Genomic DNA, 17,815 nt, shown 5'->3' on the forward strand with positions numbered 1-17,815 from the left:
ATCGGAGAGGTTTCACTGTTCTAAGATTTTTTTTTTTGGATAGAACAAGGAAAAACATCAGCAATGTCCATGCAAAATAATAATACAATGTGAAGATGATCCGATGCCATCGTACTGACTTCCAATTGTTAAGGGCAGGACTGAGTGTGATAAGGGGAGGAGGCTTTCAGAACACAATATTGGAGATTATAAGCAGTGAAATGTATGGATGGCATTCAAGATATTAAATTGCTACAGCATAGAAAAACCTTCCTAAATTACACCTGCTAATAATGATACTCTTTGATAGACACTCTCAAAGACGTACTACTGTATCAATATCGAGTTTATTATCGTGTGTGTATTTATATACTGTGGGGAATGGATTTATATGACCCCATTCTTGGGTGGATCTCAGTTGAGAGAGGAAGGTGGGGGGTTAATCATTTTACAATGCAGTCTGCTGAAAATGCTGGAAAGTGCCACTCCACATAGCAACTGACACTGGGGTCAAAGTTGGAATTGCCACTAAACACATTTTAAGATATTCAACACTCGACTGCCGTCTGGCAGCTTCAGTGGATAGTACACCCCCCTAATTTGTCACGTTTCATGTGTCAGGTAAACTGCAATGAATGGGGCCATATAAATCCCCTTCCTACTGCAATGGTTACCTTTAGTGTGATGCAGTGTTACACAACTGCAATAACAAGAATAAACATACTGTTAAATGTATGCTCTCTGGCAATGTTATACTTTTAAATGTTAAATGTTTTATTACTGTTGAACGGGCTCATTAGCCCTTATTAGATGATGTGGCCTGGCATATTGGACCACAGAGTTTCATGTTAACTTTTTGTTTACACTGTAGTTGGAAAGTCTTCTATGGCAGCTGATACTTTAAGATGATTAAAAGCGGAATATGTTTTTAAAGAAAAAGAAGGATGAGTTACAGTAGAAAGACAGTTGGAATGATTTACAAAAGATGTGTTAATGTACTTGTATGTATTTATGATTTCAGTTAGTGTAACTACAAGGCATTGTGTCCTAAAAACGTCTGGTGAATTTCAGTGAAACTATTTATAAATGATAGCAGAAAATGTCCTTACACTTTCAGTACATTTTGTAAATGTACAGTAAAAACGCATGCACTACTAATGGTTTACTTTGGAGAGTTCGGTGTTCACTCTCTTGTTTGCTCGCCGCCATGCATGAGAGTGTGACGTGTGCTGATGCTCTAGATTAAAAACATACAGAACCAAAGTCCGCTGAAAGAGGGCGCGTCCATGCCGACGAGGAGGAGCGTGACGACGGGGAGGCGTGGCGGTCTCCATGGCTCAAGGTGCGCTTGCGTTGTCGCAGTAGAGCCTTCTGGTGCCTCTTCATCCTCTCTAGCTGCTCGTCAGCGCTCATCCTCCCACGCTGAGGCGCCGCCTCTGTAGAGTAGAGACGCTCTAGGGCACTTTTTGATCTCTCCTGGGAGACACAGGATAGTGCACAAAGATGCACAAGGGAGGAAATAAGTGAGGGGAAGTGATGACTTTGCATTATGGCAAGGGAGCATTGCCTTAACAAAAGTTGTCTTCGTCTCCAATATGGATTTCATGTACGGTACCGTACTAACTAAAACTTGAGGTGCCCCCTGGTATAAATCGTCCCCTCTTTTTTAAGATACATTATAAAAAGTTATCAAATTAAATACAAAACAAAAGTACAGTACACACAATGTAATATGATTTAGTATCATGTTTCAGTAGCATCAGTAAAATAGCTCCAAGATTGCAAAAAATAAATACAAAATCATATTTCTTAGCTCAGCAACAGTTTAACTGTCAGCTGCCACAGCTGTATCTCTCCTTGTGAGTGACAGGAAGAAAAGCTCTGACTCGCTTATGGAGAAGTGATTTGGGGCCACCCGTTGGTCAGCATTTATAAATGTAATTTTCAAGTCTTTTTATAAAGGAAAAAAAACTTATATTCCGGTAAATGCATTAATATAGTTGGGAAATACATGTGTCCTGTTTTTGGAGTTGTTGCCATGTTGTTGTCAGTATGTTTGTGTGTGTCTAACTTCATGTTCTTGTCAGCTCTCTGTCAGCCTCTAGTTTCTCATACCAACAGCCACGAGGGTGCCACTGTCACATACACTATATTGCCAAAAGTACATATGAACTTGAAGTGCCATCCCATTCATAACCCATAGGGTTCAATATGATGTGGGTCCACCTTTTGCAGCTATTACAGCTTCAACTCTTCTGGGAAGGCTGTCCACAAGGTTGCGGAGTGTGTTTATAGGAATTTTCGACCATTCTTCCGAAAGTGCATTGGTGAGGTCACACACTGATGTTGGTCGAGAAGGCCTGGCTCTCAGTCTCCGTTCTAATTCATCCCAAAGGTTTTCTATCGGGTTCAGGTCAGGACTCTGTGAAGGCCAGTCAAGTTCATCCACACCGGACTCTGTCATCCATGTCTTTATGGACTTTGTCATGTTGGAAGAGGAAGGGGCCCGCTCCAAACTGTTCCCACAAGGTTGGGAACATGGAATTGTCCAAAATGTTTTGGTATCCTGGAGCATTCAAAGTTCCTTTCACTGGAACTAAGGGGCCAAGCCCAGCTCCTGAAAAACAACCTCACACCATAATTCTGATCATTTGGACGGGTGGCCAAATACTTTTGGCAATATAGTGTATGTCAATTGCATTTACAGATGATGCCGTCATGATTACGAGATCTATGAACTCTGCCTAGCAACAACTCACAACATGAAAGCGAGACGTTACAGTGGAACTCTGTTGGTCCACCACAGAGGACCTTGGAATAATGTGTATTTTCAGGGTCTTAAAATTACTTAAAAATGTTATCAAAACTACCTAAGATTATTGATTTAAAGGCCTACTGAAACCCACTACTACCGACCATGCAGTCTGATAGTTTATATATCAATGATGAAATCTTAACATTGCAACACATGCCAATACGGCCGGGTTAACTTATAAAGTGCAATTTTAAATTTCCCGCTAAACTTCCGGTTGAAAACGTCTATGTATGATGACGTATGTGCGTGACGTCAATGGTTGAAACGGAAGTATTCGGACACCATTGTATCCAATACAAAAAGCTCTGTTTTCATCGCTAAATTCCACAGTATTCTGGACATCTGTGTTGGTGAATCTTTTGAAATTTGTTTAATGAACAATGGAGGCTGCAAAGAAGAAAGCTGTAGGTGGGATCGGTGTATTAGCGGCTGGCTGCAGCAACACAACCAGGAGGACTGTGACTTGGATAGCAGATGCGCTATCCGACGCTAGCCGCCGACCGCATCGATGATTGGGTGAAGTCCTTCGTCGCTCCGTCGATCGCTGGAACGCAGGTGAGCACGGGTGTTGATGAGCAGATGAGGGCTAGCTGGCATAGGTGGATAGCTAATGTTTTTAGCATAGCTCTGTGAGGTCCCGTAGCTAAGTTAGCTTCAATGGCGTCATTAGCAACAGCATTGTTAAGCTTCGCCAGGCTGGAAAGCATTAACCGTGTAGTTACAGGTCCATGGTTTAATAGTATTGTTGATTTTCTGTCTATCCTTCCAGTCAGGGGTTTATTTCTTTTGTTTTTATCTGCAGTTAAGCCCGATGCTATCACGTTAGCTCTGTAGCTAAAGTGCTTCGCCGATGTATTGTCGTGGGGATAAAAGTCACTGTGAATGTCCATTTCGCGTTCTCGACTCTCATTTTCAAGAGGATATAGTATCCGAGGTGGTTTAAAATACAAATCCGTGATCCACAATAGAAAAAGGAGAAAGTGTGGAATCCAATGAGCTCTTGTACCTAAGTTACGGTCAGAGCGAAAAAAGATACATCCTGCATCCTCATCCACGAATCTTTCATCCTCGCTCAAATTAATGGGGTAATCGTCGCTTTCTCTGTCCGAATCGCTCTCGCTGCTGGTGTAAACAATGGGGAAATGTGAGGAGCCTTTCAACCTGCGACGTCACGCTACTTCCGGTACAGGCAAGGCTTTTTTTATCAGCGACCAAAAGTTGCAAACTTTATCGTCGATGTTCTCTACTAAATCCTTTCAGCAAAAATATGGCAATATCGCGAAATGATCAAGTATGACACATAGAATGGATCTGCTATCCCCGTTTAAATAAAAAAAATTCATTTCAGTAGGCCTTTAACATCTATCTTTAAAAACCCACTTGATTTCTAACAATGAAAAAAAAATAATGGAATACATTTTACCAAATGTTTACGCAGTTTGGATTGTGAAACACAGAGAGGACAACAATGCATTGCTGGGTCCTTCAGGGGCTTAAGATAAACTTTAATAAAATACACCTACAAAGTTTTAATATCATATTATATATTATTGACTATTGACCATTTGACATAAAATAGTTGAATTTTAATCACAGCAATTCCAATTAATGGAAAAGGGGTTTTAACAACTTGTCAACCACAATATGGTACATACAGTAATAATTGGCATTTAGAGCTTCTGCATTAACTTCTTAACCACATTCCATAAATGCAGTTTGTGCAAGTGTGATCATTAATATTCTGAATTAGATTTGCTACTATCACTGTGAGTCTCACCTTCACACCAGGAGCTGAAGTTGCTCTCCGTAGGGTCACATAAGACGAAATGCTGGAGGACTGATTCAGTCTGAGGGTGGAGCCAGTTACTCCTTGGAAGAAAAAAAAAACTCACAACTTGGAATGATAGCTTATATGTTTGTTAATGTTGCTAGCTACTTAAAAAATGAATTTACCGTAGATAGTACAGTTAGATTACTTGTACAACATCCTCATACCTCTGCTCGGTAACGTCTGATAACCTCCTTCGTGTCCTAAAGCTGTCACACTGCTGGAGCCGTCTCCCACACCCACTAGCTCAGGATCACTCAGGAAAGGTCTGAGTTCCACCTGTCACACACACCGAAACGTGGTCACAACAATAGGTACACACATTACCATTGTATTTTTTGACACAGCTTTTGTACTGAATCTCATGTTGTACCTTAATGTCTCCGTTGGTGTACTGGCCTATCTCTCTGTCCCGCTTCCGTTCGTCAGACTGTCGCTTTAGGCCGCGGACTGAGGTGTGTCTGATGACTGTGGTCTCCCTAGGCAGCGGGGGCACTGCTGGGGGATGCTCATCAGGACTGTACACTTGAGGTAGAGGTGGTCTGGGAGGCACGTCTTCCTCAGCCTGGACACACAACATGTGATCACAGTCGTCCCTCGCCACATTGCGCTTCAACTTTTGCAGCTTCACCACATTGTAGATTTTTTTTGCTCTAAATTAAGCATTTTTGAGCAGAGAAATGTTTAAATGAACTAAAAATATAAATACTACAGTAGTACTGGCCACTAGAGGAGACCATATCAATAAGCTGAATTAAAAAGTGTAAAGGGTGAAATAATGTAAAGGGGGCTCTCATAATGTTGAAAAATGTATTTAGAATATTGTAAACATGAACATTCTGTTTATGTTGTAGCTATAAAAATATTCAGTTTATAATGAATGAGTCCTACTTTGTGAGATTTCATCAATTGTAGTCATGTCCTGAACAATTAACAGCGATAAACCAGGGATTGCGGCTTGGGCAGGAGATCCTGCCCCAAGTGGAGGAGTTCAAGTACCTCGGGGTCTTGTTTACGAGTAAGGGGAGCGTGGATCGTGAGATCGACAGGCGTCTGCAGTGATGCAAACTCTCTATCGGTCCGTCGTGCTGAAGAAGGAGTTAAGCCGGAAGGCAAAGCTGTCGATTTACTGGTCAATCTACCTCCTTATTATGACCAAATTTGTTTTAATGTATTTTTTATTGTTTTAATCTGTTCTTCCCAGGTACTCTGGCAAAAACCAACATTGAATGCCCGTGACCTTTGACCCCTCAGGCGGTACTGCATCAAATACAGACATCAGTGTGTAAAGGATATCACCACATGGGCTCAGGAACACTTCAGAAAACCACTGTCAGTAACTACAGTTGGTCGCTACATCTGTAAGTGTAAGTTAAAACTCTACTATGCAAAGCGAAAGCCATTTATCAACAACACCCAGAAACACAGCCGGCTTCGCTGACTGATACAAAGTGGAAAAGTGTTCTGTGGTCTGAGGAGTCCACATTTCAAATTGTTTTTGAAAACTGTGGACGTCGTGTCTTCCGGACCAAAGAGGAAAAGAACCATCCGGATTGTTACAGGCGCACAGTTGAAAAGCCAGCATCTGTGATGGTATAGGGGTGTATTAGTGCCCAAAACATGGGTAACTTATACATCTGTGAAAGTACCATTACTGCTGAAAGGTACATACAGGTTTTAGAGCAACATATGTTTCCATCCAAGCAACGTTATCATGTACGCCCCTGCTTATTTCAGCAAGACAATGCCAAGCCACATTCTGCACATGTTACGACAGCGTGGCTTTATAGTAAAAGAGTGCGGTTACTAAACTGGCCTGCCTGTAGTCCAGACCTGTCTCCCATTGGAAATGTGTGGCACATAATGAAGCGTAAAATACGACAACGGAGACCCCGAACAACTTAAGCTGTAAATCAAGCAAACTTGGGAAAGAATTTCAGCTGAAAAGCTTCAAAAATTGGTCTCCTCAGTTCCCAAACATTTACTGAGTGTTGTTAAAAGGAAAGGCCATGTAACACAGTGGTAAAAATGCCCCTGTGCCAACTTTTTTGCAATGTGTTGCTGCCATTAAATTCTAATTTAAGGATTATTTGCAAAAAAAATTAAAAATTCTCAGTTTGATCATGAAATATCTTGTCTTTGCCGTCTATTCAATTGAATATAAGTTGACAAGGATTTGCAAATCATTGTATTCTGTTTTTAATTACATTTTACACAACATGCTACCTTTACTGGTTTTGTACATATATACATAAACATACATACATACTGTATATACATACATATATAAGTATATATATATATATATATATATATATATATATATATATATATATATATATATATATATATATATATATATATATATATATATATATATATAAATATATATATATATATATAAATATATATATATAAAAATATATAAATATATATATATATATATATATATATATATATATATATATATAAATATATATATATATATATATATATATATATATATATATATATATATATATATATATATATATATATATATATATATATATATATATATATATATATATATATATATATATGTATATAATAAAAAAAAATGTTTTAATTGATTAATTTTATTAAAACTAGAAATGCATGGTTGTATATTTGCGGAATGTTTCTTTTGCTTTCAATATGACTGTGTTTGGTGTAGGTATTCATAGTAAGAATGTTGGTGTTACGTTGTCATGGCATCGTGATGCCGGAGGTCGTCTTTCCAAGATGCAGAGGAACGTCAGGAGCAGCTTGCAGATAAGAATGATTCATTCTTAAATGCAGACAAAAATATGCTGCGCGGTGCCCACGGCACGGAAAACAAGAATGGGTTGGCCAAAAGGATGCTAGTCAAAACGTGGACTAGGAGCACGAACGAGGCGTAACTTTGTTGCATGGGAGCAAACAAAAACACCAGGCAGAGTGAGGCCAGAGGATGGATTACATATCTCTCTGATTAGTGCCTGGGAACAGGTGAGCGTCCCGAACACTAATCAGAGGCAAGTGAAAATAATCAGTACCCATGACAACCAAAACACACACACTCAAGGGTGCTGAAAACAGAACTGAAACCACAAGTGGATCACAAACGCAAACAAACTATGATCCGGGCAACAGATCCTCACAGTTGGGTCATTGCACCAGCAACCCTTTAGTACAGTAAGTCATACACTAGTCAACTTTGAAGAATAATTCCTGTTTTAATCATTGCCAACTAACTCCTTTGTGATTGTCTACAATTTGTGTAATCAACAACATTGTGTGACTCACCCATTTAAGTGTAGTAGTGCTAGTTGTGTTGTGGTGTGAGGGCTGATGACTGGAGGGTAGCATAGGGGTTGTTGTCGCATTGTGGCTACTGGGACTGAGGTGGGGGCTGTGCTGCTGTGACAATTGCATCTCCATAGCAGACGGGCTTCCAGCCACTGAAGGCATTGATGACGCTGACACCGAAGGCACAAATTTCCTCTCTAGGGGGAGTACATAAAGATGTGAATAAGTACACACATTCAACAACATAATAATCTTGCTGGGGACATGAAGATGAATGTACAATAAGTGGCATTTCTCTATTGGAGCACCTTTTTCGTACCTGGGTTGGTCACAGAGGAGATAGTGACTTTGTAGTTGGCTTTACTGCTGCTGAGGCCTGCGATCACATCCTCGATCCTCCAAAGCTCTTTTCTCATTTGGACTCTCTCTTGCTGTTCCCATACAAACAAACAGTGAAACATTTGCGGAATAAGATAGGGATGTGCCGATCGATGGGCCACTAATCAGCATCGGACGGGGTTTGTGAATAATTAAGTGAGTGATCCCTATTGCCTATTACCGTTTTTTTGATGCCGATCACAAACAGCGAGTCACTCTGGCTTACATTGCATTTATTTTTAGTCCCCCGGTTGATAGGCGGCTAGCAGCTAATGTATCTACATACACCGTGTGGCGCTGTGCCCCTAAGCTACAGTAATAATATTCACCTCCAATACGGCAAATAAACTACAATTCTTAGTATCCTAAGTATCATTATCAAGTAGCTTCATATCACTGGAGGACGAGGCTAAATATGTTACACGCCAAAAGCAAGCCAGGAGCAGGCACCCTAACAGCTAAGCTAACCGCTAAGCTAGTTTTAGACAACCAGAAATACTGTAAGTGCTCAGTGAACTTTAGCAAGTGTAGATGGAACCACGTTACAGCAGAAAGAAAGCAGCTGTTAGCAGAGTATTATTAAGTAGATTAATAACAGTTAGAGACAGGCTAATAAAACAACAACAACAACAGTATTGTCATAGGCAGTACACAACACGTAAGAGGGCGATTCTATCCATAAATTAATTGATGGTGTCGATACCAAGGGCAGTATCATTATATGATTGATACTGGAGTGACTGTGTCTAATTTTTTTGCAATAATTTTGTTGTTGTTTTTGTTCATGTTTACAAACGTAGGATTTTATTCCCTAAACACAGAATACTTTTGATGGCAAAAACCAAAGGATTTATATGAGTAGTAGTTTTTCTTTAGTTTGTTTTTTGTGTACTATTGACTTAGTTTTGCTCAGACGATTGTATGTAAAAAAAAAAAAAAAGAATAATGAACTAGTTTGAATATTGTGTTGATATTGTTACACCATCAATATATGTATAAAAATAAATTGAAACATTTACAATGAAAACATGTGATCGGTATAGGTATCGGCTGATCTCACTCAGGGATGATCGTATCGGAATCAACAGCATAGAACCCTGATCAGAACATCCCTAGTGCAGATGTATAGCTGCAATGATTCTCTCTCATACAGCCGTAGGAGAGAATATGCAAGACTACACACCTGACAAAGGTCGCTGCGGGTCATCTGTCCTTGCAGGGCTGTTTTGTGCCAATCCACATCCCTCTCCAGCCTCATGTACTCATTCCAAGCATTCTCCATCTCCTGCAAATGACAACACGGCTCCTATTTACATCTTGATTAAGTAAAAGATCATTTATTATTATTCATCACATCTGTGGAAAGCACATTTTACATGTGTGTATTATAATTTGCTTTACTGAAGAGGCTATCACAATTTTTTTCAGAGATACTCAATCATGGGTGGAAATCTCCGTAATGAAGAACCCTTCCTGCAGAGTGCAGAGTGAATCCATTCTTTTTTGTTCTCAACATTAAAGGGGAACTTAACTTTTTTGGAACTTTGTCTATAATTCACAAATCTTATGAAAAACACAAGAACATTAAATGCATTCTAACTCGTAAATGAACGTAAATAAAAGTCTGCTTACAATGGAGCCAATGGGAGCCATGAGCCAATAAATAATACGGCTGTGAATCTTTGGGCACCACACGATTTGATTCAATTCGATTCTTAGGGGTATCGTTTAAATTCAGAATTGATTCAAAACGATTTTTGATTGAAAATCAATACTTTTTAATAACATTCGGTGGCAGTTCAATGATTAACTACATTTCTCCATAAAATAGATAAACAGCTCTCATAAATTACTATATTACTTTAAAGAAAACTGCTTTTGTTTGGTAAAATCCTACCCAAACATTTAATAAAGTCAAATACAAACAAGGCAACAAAAGAAGTATCTCGCACTTAAATCTGTACAGCAGACATGGGCATCTACATCAACAATATGATGTGCCTGAGTGGCTGGACAGGACAAGACTAAAAAAAAAAAGATGTATATATATATACACATATATTTTTTAATCAAGTTCAAAAAATGTTGAATCAATTAAGAATTGTTACAAATAAGAACTGCAATTCATGTGAAAATGATGTTTCACTATGTTTGTTGGCTCTCATGAAGTCTGCATGATTAGTAGTAGTTGAAGGAAAAAGCAAATGTGATGTGTCTATAAAAATGAGTGCATGTCGTATGCTTAAAATGAGCAAAATACGTAAACATTACATGTTATTGTTAGTGTGCCTGTTACCCCATTATACCTGTATAGCTGCCGCGAAAAAGCTAAGTACTATCTATCTGTGTGCTTCTAATTGTTTTAAAGCTTTCTTTATTCATTCTCAAATATATTTAGTATTCTTATCAAACTTACAAAGCACCCACTCTATAGCTGTGTCCCAATTCAGGGTCTGCATCCTTCGGAGGACCCAGCCTACGCAGCCTCAGAAGGCTGGACCTTCGGAGGAACCTCCGAAGGATGCGTCACCCGTTGTTAAATGGTACAGTCTAGCCTGCGGAGGATACTTACATTTGAAAGTGTATTCGCTGCTGCTGCCGGCGCCGGTTCCGCTGCTTGTATTTTGCTGCCATCGTCAAAAAGATCCGGGTTGAACGAAGGCGTGCAAAGCATCTTGGGATATGGGAGGCCACGAAGGATAGTCGCGGTGCATCCTCCGAATACAAGGAAAAGGAGGGTGCATTCGTCGGCTGTATTTGGAGGAGCCTTCGTATTTGAATGAATTGGGACAGGCTTCGCGCAGCGTTGTGACATAAGCGGCCTTAAAATTCGCCCTTCGAAGGATGCAGACTTTGAATTGGGACACAGCTTATGTCTCACCGCCTCGCTCTCAGCTAGCTAGCTGCTAAGGAAACAAAGCTAAGCTAGTCACAGTCCAAAGCAACTACGCTCCGAAGGCATCTGCTCCCTCACGCTGCAGCTACTCTTCACCTACAGAAAGAATTCGACTTGGTCAAAGAATTAACGTGAGTATGGCTCCCTGTTCTTCGTGCACCTTCTCAATGAGAAGGTGCACGAAGAACAGGGAGCCCAGGCCCAGGGGGCCAGAGGCCCCAAGGGGCCAGGCCAACTTGGCCCCGCGGCCGCGACCCAAGCAAAACTACTTTTGCAAAAATAATAATCTTAAGCCCCAAGGGGCCAGGCCAACTTGGCCCCGCGGCCATGATCCATAGAGGGTAAGAGGCCCCAAGGGGCCAGGTCAACTTGGCCCCGCGGCCGCGACCCACAGAGGGCCAGAGGCCCCAAGGGGCCAGGCCAACATGGCCCCGCGGCCATGATCCATAGACGGTCAGAGGCCCCAAGGGGCCAGGCCAACTTGGCCCCGCGGCCACGATCCATAGAGGGTCAGAGGCCCCAGGGGGCCAGGTCAACTTGGCCCCGCGGCCACGATCCATAGACGGTCAGAGGCCCCAAGGGGCCAGGCCAACTTGGCCCCGCGGCCACGACCCACAGAAGGCCAGAGGCCCCAAAGGGCCAGGCCAACTTGGCCCCGCGGCCGCGAGCCACAGAAGGCCAGAGGCCCCAAGGGGCCAGGTCAACTTGGCCCCGCGGCCACGATCCATAGAGGGTAAGAGGCCCCAAGGGGCCAGGTCAACTTGGCCCCGCGGCCGCGACCCACAGAGGGCCTGAGGTCCTAAGGGGTCAGGCCAACTTGGCCCCGCGGCCATGATCCATAGAGGGCCAGAGGCCCCGAGGGGTCAGGCCAACTTGGCCCCGATCCATAGAGGGTCAGAGGCCCCAAGGGGCCAGGCCAACTTGGCCCCGCGGCCACGACCCACAGAGGCCCCAAGGGGCCAGGCAAAATTGGCCCCGCGGCCATGATCCACAGAGGGCCAGAGGCTCTCAATCATTATTATCAAAGCTAATTCTCAAATTGGATGGATCACACAACCTCACTCACATATTCTTTATCAATTATTAAAGGTTGTTTCTGAATTTTGATCACAGAACTTAATGCAAATATTCTTGATTGATTGACAAAGCTCATTCTCAAATTTTGATTACACAACCTTACTCTGACAAATTATCATTATCAAAAAGCTCTATCTCGAATTTGGATCACAGAATCTCACTCAAGTATTCTTAGCTGTGCCCCTCCCCCATCAAGTCTTTCATAAACCGGTCTGTTCTTTTAGAATCTCCTCATTTGGTATTTTGAACTCGTGAGAGACTGCTCAAAATTTGGTTTCCTTTCCCTCAGTTCAGACTCAGAGATAATTTGAAATCATTCAACAAGAAGTTTAACGCGCGCACACACACACACACACACACTTGAGTTGAGCATTACTTGGAAATTCTTATATTTTCCATTTTGCTGTTATTATCAGCATCTTCCCATTTTGTCCTTTTCTTTCGAGAAAGTTTACAGTCTGACATTTGTCACTGCTGTCAGTTAATAACTTTTTGGTCTTTGACCCATTTTGTCATTTTCTCGATTCGATCGTCACTGACCACTCTCTCCTGTCTGGCAGACATCGTTGCTGCCATCATAGCTAGCAAGCTGCCTGCAGCGGGTCATCCCTATGTTCCCCGTCCCTATGTTACCCGGGTCCTATGTTCCCCTCTACCGGGGAACTAAGGACCCTTTTTAAAAAAAAGGGTTCTATGTTCCCCGCTGCGGGGAACGTACAACACTTTTTCCAGAAAAGGGTTCTATGTTCCCCGCTGCTTCCAATGCGCGACTAAGTAAGACGCACGCAGACACGCATGACAGAGACGCGTTTAAGTTGTCGAAGGAAGGAAGTTCGCGTTTGAGTTGCTCTATCTGCTGCCGCACGCCCTGTGACAGGTTAGGTTTAGGGATGGTTTTGGTCAGGGCACAATTTCGCCAAAAAAGTGCTCCACAACGCCCTGTGACAGGTTAGGTTTAGGGATAGTTTTGGTCAGGGCACAATTTCGCCAAAAAAAAGTGCTCCACAACGCCCTGTGACAGGTTAGGTTTAGGGATGGTTTTGGTCAGGGCACAATTTCGCAATTTCGCCAGATACAATGCAGGGAACATAGGACCCTTTTTTAGAAAAAGGGTCCTAAGTTCCCCGGTCGCATACAAAGACCCATTTTGTCATCCCTATGTTCCCCGTCCCTATGTTACCCGGGTCCTATGTTCCCCTCTACCGGGGAACTAAGGACCCTTTTTAAAAAAAAGGGTTCTATGTTCCCCGCTGCGGGGAACGTACAACACTTTTTCCAGAAAAGGGTTCTATGTTCCCCGCTGCTTCCAATGCGCGACTAAGTAAGACGCACGCAGACACGCATGACAGAGACGCGTTTAAGTTGTCGAAGGAAGGAAGTTCGCGTTTGAGTTGCTCTATCTGCTGCCGCACGCCCTGTGACAGGTTAGGTTTAGGGATGGTTTTGGTCAGGGCACAATTTCGCCAAAAAAGTGCTCCACAACGCCCTGTGACAGGTTAGGTTTAGGGATAGTTTTGGTCAGGGCACAATTTCGCCAAAAAAAAGTGCTCCACAACGCCCTGTGACAGGTTAGGTTTAGGGATGGTTTTGGTCAGGGCACAATTTCGCAATTTCGCCAGATACAATGCAGGGAACATAGGACCCTTTTTTAGAAAAAGGGTCCTAAGTTCCCCGGTCGCATACAAAGACCCAGGAACAACCGGGGAACATAGGACCCGGGGAACATAGGACCCGGGGAACATAGGCACGCTCCCGCCTGCAGATAGCAACATTTTGGTGTCCTTTGGGAAAATATTTAGAAAGAAGACAAAAGTACACACAGTTGTACAACTATTATCTTTATGATCTTTTTTTTGTTAGTTTCTCTGTTACTGTGTGTGGCCAATTAAGCGACTTTTGGCCATACCTGGCTGGTGACATTTAGCGACTTTCTGGTTGATGTTAAGATTAATAATAGCAACAGTTCTCTTCATCTTAATGCAATTTATTGTGTCTGTCTCTCCACATTTTGCCATTAGGTACTTTGAGCTCTTGTTGGTCAGTCACTCTAAGGTACATTGTTGCTGCCATCATAGCTAGCAAGCTGCCTGCAGATAGCGACATTTTGGTGTCCTTTGAGAAATATTAAGAAAGAAGACAAAAGTACAAGACATTGTACGATTACTATCTTTTTAAAATTATTTGTTTCACTGTGTGATTGACCGACTTTGCCGCTAGATTTCGCGTCTTTTGGCCATACCTGGCTAGCGACTAAAAACATCATTTAGCGACTTTTTGGTTGTGAAGATAAGTGGTAAAAGCAGATCTTCCTGTTGGTCTTCCCACATTTTGCCATTTGGTACTTTGCACTCTTCTTGGTCACTCCAAGGCATTTGTCCCTGCCTTCAGCTAGTCACTTGGCTCTTTTGGAATATATTTCACTGTAATTGGCTCTCTCTCTCTCTTTCTCCTCAGTACAAATCAGCCTGTTCCCTTGCCATTCATCACTGACCACTCTGCTCTCCTGTCTGTCAGACATTATTGCTGCTTGCAGATAGCTTGGGGTCCTTAGAGAAAATATCAGAAGAGAAAAGTACACAATTATCTTAATTATCTTTTTTATTCAGTCAGTCCTTCAGTGAGTCCCAGTGTGTTGGCGATTAAGCAACGTTGGCATTCAATTAGCGACTTTTGGCCATACATGGCTGGCGACTCAAAAAACTAGAAAAAAAGTACAAAAAGTTGTACAATTAATATCTTTATTATCCTTAATTCCCCTGAATCCTAGAGTGTGTTGCAATTAAGCAACTTTGCTGCTAGGTTTAGCGACTCTTGTTTTGGGCATACCTGGCTAGCGACTACAAACATTATTCAGCAACTTTTTGGCTGTTAAGATTAACGTTAATAAATTAAATCCTAATACAATTTATTGTGTTGGTCTCGCCATCTTGCTATTAGGTACTTTGAATTCTTGTTGGTCTCTGCTAAGGTATCTGGCTGTTGTCTTTGCCTTCAGTTAGTCACTTGGCTCTGGAATATATTTAACTGTACTTGGCTCTCTCTTTCTCCTCAGTACAAATCAGTCTGTTCCCTTGCCATTTAGACATTTTCTTGATTGGATCATCACTGACCACTCTGCTCTCCTGCTGTCTATCAGACATTGTTGCTCCCATCATAGCTAGCAAGCTGCCTTGGTGTCCTTTGTGAAAATATTTAGATAGAAGACTAAAGTGCACAAAGGTGTACAATTATTATCTTTTCAAAATATTTGTTTCACTGTCAGTGTGATTGACCGACTTTGCCGCTAGATTTCGCGTCTTTTGGCCATACCTGGCTAGCGACTGAAAACATCATTTAGCAACTTTTTGGTTGTGAAGATAAGAGGTAAAAGCAGATCTGCCTGTTGGTCTTTCCACATTTTGCCATTTGGTACTTTGCACTCTTGTTGGTCACTCCAAGGCATTTGTCCCTGCCTTCAGCTAGTCACTTGGCTCTTTTGGAATATATTTCACTGTAATTGGCTCTCTCTCTCTTTCTCCTCAGTACAAATCAGTCTGTTCCCTTGCCATTTAGACATTTTCTTGATTCGATCATCACTGACCACTCTGCTCTCCTGCTGTCTATCAGACGAATCAGTTGATTCTCTGCTCTCAATTGTCTATGCTAGTAAGCTGTTATTCTCTGCTTTGGAGTGTTGATGCTGGGTTGCTAGTTTTCTAAATCACCTCACACACTTGAAGGAAGCAGCACCGATCATAAACACACAAACAAACTCACACACACACACACACACACACACACACACACACACACATAGTTGGTTTATCTGTTGTGATAGGCAAAGAGCCAATGTGCAAAGAAAGAAGGGAAATATGGATCATAAACGTTTAAGTGGAGGAGCTAGAAAAAAAATTCAGCAAGAAAAGAAAAAAAAGGAATCAGTTTTACTTGAGAGTGTTCCAAATATCTCCAGCTTCTTCAGTACAAAGACATCTGCTGAAAGCAATTCTATAAATGCTACTGCAAATTCAGCTAAGGTTAGCAATGCACCTGAGCTAGCATGTAGCTCCCAAGATCCTGAGACCACTACAAGTGTAGACACTGAACCAAATGCTTCTGATGCTTATGATTCAACCAATTCAGCAGTAGCCAGTTGCTCGGATGAATGTGAGGTCACTGCACCTCTGGACAGCATAGAAAATGAGCTGAATCTTTCTTCAACACCATCTACAGTGACAACTCTACCTAGTGATCCCGCTAAATGGGCTGAGACCCTCACTGAGTCAATGAAGGAAGTTCTTATTCAAAGAGGTGCAAAATCATTTCACAACCGTCACAGCCATTATCCAGCTTCTGTGAGGAACAGTGGGCTAGGAGGCAAAACCCGATGCCTAAACAATGAACATTTTACTTCACACTTGGCCAATGGACAACGAGTACAAAGAGAGTGGCTGATGTACTCTCCCTCTACTGGTAATGTTTACTGCTTTGCATGCAAACTGTTTTCCCCAAAAACACATTCTTTTGTGACAGGCTATTGTGATTGGAAACACTCAGAAAGATTTGGTGAACAGTGGCGAAGTGCTGAGCACATAACCTGCATGCAAGCAGTCTTGAACCGCGCCAAAGGTGCCACAGTTGATGCAGACCTGTTCAAACAGTTTCAGGCAGAGAGCAGCTATTGGAGGCAGGTGTTACAAAGAGTTGTTGCAGTCATTAAATTCCTTGCAGAAAGGGGCCTTGCATTTAGGGGTAAAAATGAATCGTTAGGGTCTCCTCTCAATGGGAACTACCTTGGTATTCTGGAGGTCCTGGCTGAATTTGATCCCTTTCTAAAGGATCACATCAGAAAGTTTGGGCAGATGGGTCGAGGTAATACCTCATATCTGTCCTCCACCATTTGTGAGGAATTCATTGAATTGATGGGTGCAAAAACCAAACAGGCTATAGCAGATGAACTGCAAGCAAGCAAATACTACTCTATCATTGTGGATTCAACCCCAGATTTATCTCATGTGGACCAATTGACATTCATATTCCGTTTTGTTAGCAAAGAGGGCAGTGTTGTTGAACGCTTTGTGGGTTTTGAGCCCATTACTAGCCATACAGGTGAAAGTTTGGCTAACTGTGTCATGTCTGTGTTGGAAAATCTAGGGTTAGAGCTGTCAAATTGCAGGGGGCAGGCTTATGATAATGCCAGCAACATGTCAGGGAGGTATAATGGGTTGCAGGCTCACTTAAAGAAAAGCAACCCATTAATACACTATATTCCATGTGCAGCTCACTCTTTGAATTTGGTGGGAGTCAACAGCATTGACAGATGTGGAAATGAAGTCTCTAAGTATTTTGACTTGATTCAGTCTATTTACAACTTCACAACTGCATCCACACACCGATGGGACAGGGTATTTGGCAATTCCAACATAGATCTCACACTTAAAGCTTTATCCAACACGCGTTGGAGTTGCCGTGCAGAATCTACCAAAGCACTGTGGCAGAACTACAGTAAAATAAAAGCAGCACTACAGGTTATTTCCACTGATGACACAGAGAA

At 42.0% G+C, this 17,815-nt stretch overlaps 1 protein-coding gene across 6 annotated transcripts in view; it reads right to left on the reverse strand.

Moving 5' to 3' along the window:
* The window catches only part of plekha7b (pleckstrin homology domain containing, family A member 7b), a 254,813-nt gene that overhangs the window by 16,069 nt on the left and 220,929 nt on the right, over nt 1-17,815 (reverse strand). For 5 of the 6 annotated variants that reach the window (XM_062029101.1, XM_062029110.1, XM_062029090.1 and 2 more), the window contains 7 exons: nt 9,493-9,594; nt 8,251-8,362; nt 7,929-8,128; nt 4,996-5,187; nt 4,790-4,901; nt 4,572-4,663; nt 1,234-1,455 (listed from right to left, as the gene is read on the reverse strand). In XM_062029101.1, the coding sequence (XP_061885085.1) occupies nt 1,234-1,455; nt 4,572-4,663; nt 4,790-4,901; nt 4,996-5,187; nt 7,929-8,128; nt 8,251-8,362; nt 9,493-9,594 (1,032 nt within the window). The remainder of the gene's footprint in view (nt 1-1,233; nt 1,456-4,571; nt 4,664-4,789; nt 4,902-4,995; nt 5,188-7,928; nt 8,129-8,250; nt 8,363-9,492; nt 9,595-17,815) is intronic. The other variant, XM_062029081.1, reaches the window with a different exon arrangement.

Source organism: Entelurus aequoreus, linkage group LG02 (genome assembly GCF_033978785.1).
Source record: "Entelurus aequoreus isolate RoL-2023_Sb linkage group LG02, RoL_Eaeq_v1.1, whole genome shotgun sequence".
In the NCBI taxonomy this organism is placed as follows: Eukaryota; Metazoa; Chordata; class Actinopteri; order Syngnathiformes; family Syngnathidae; genus Entelurus; species Entelurus aequoreus.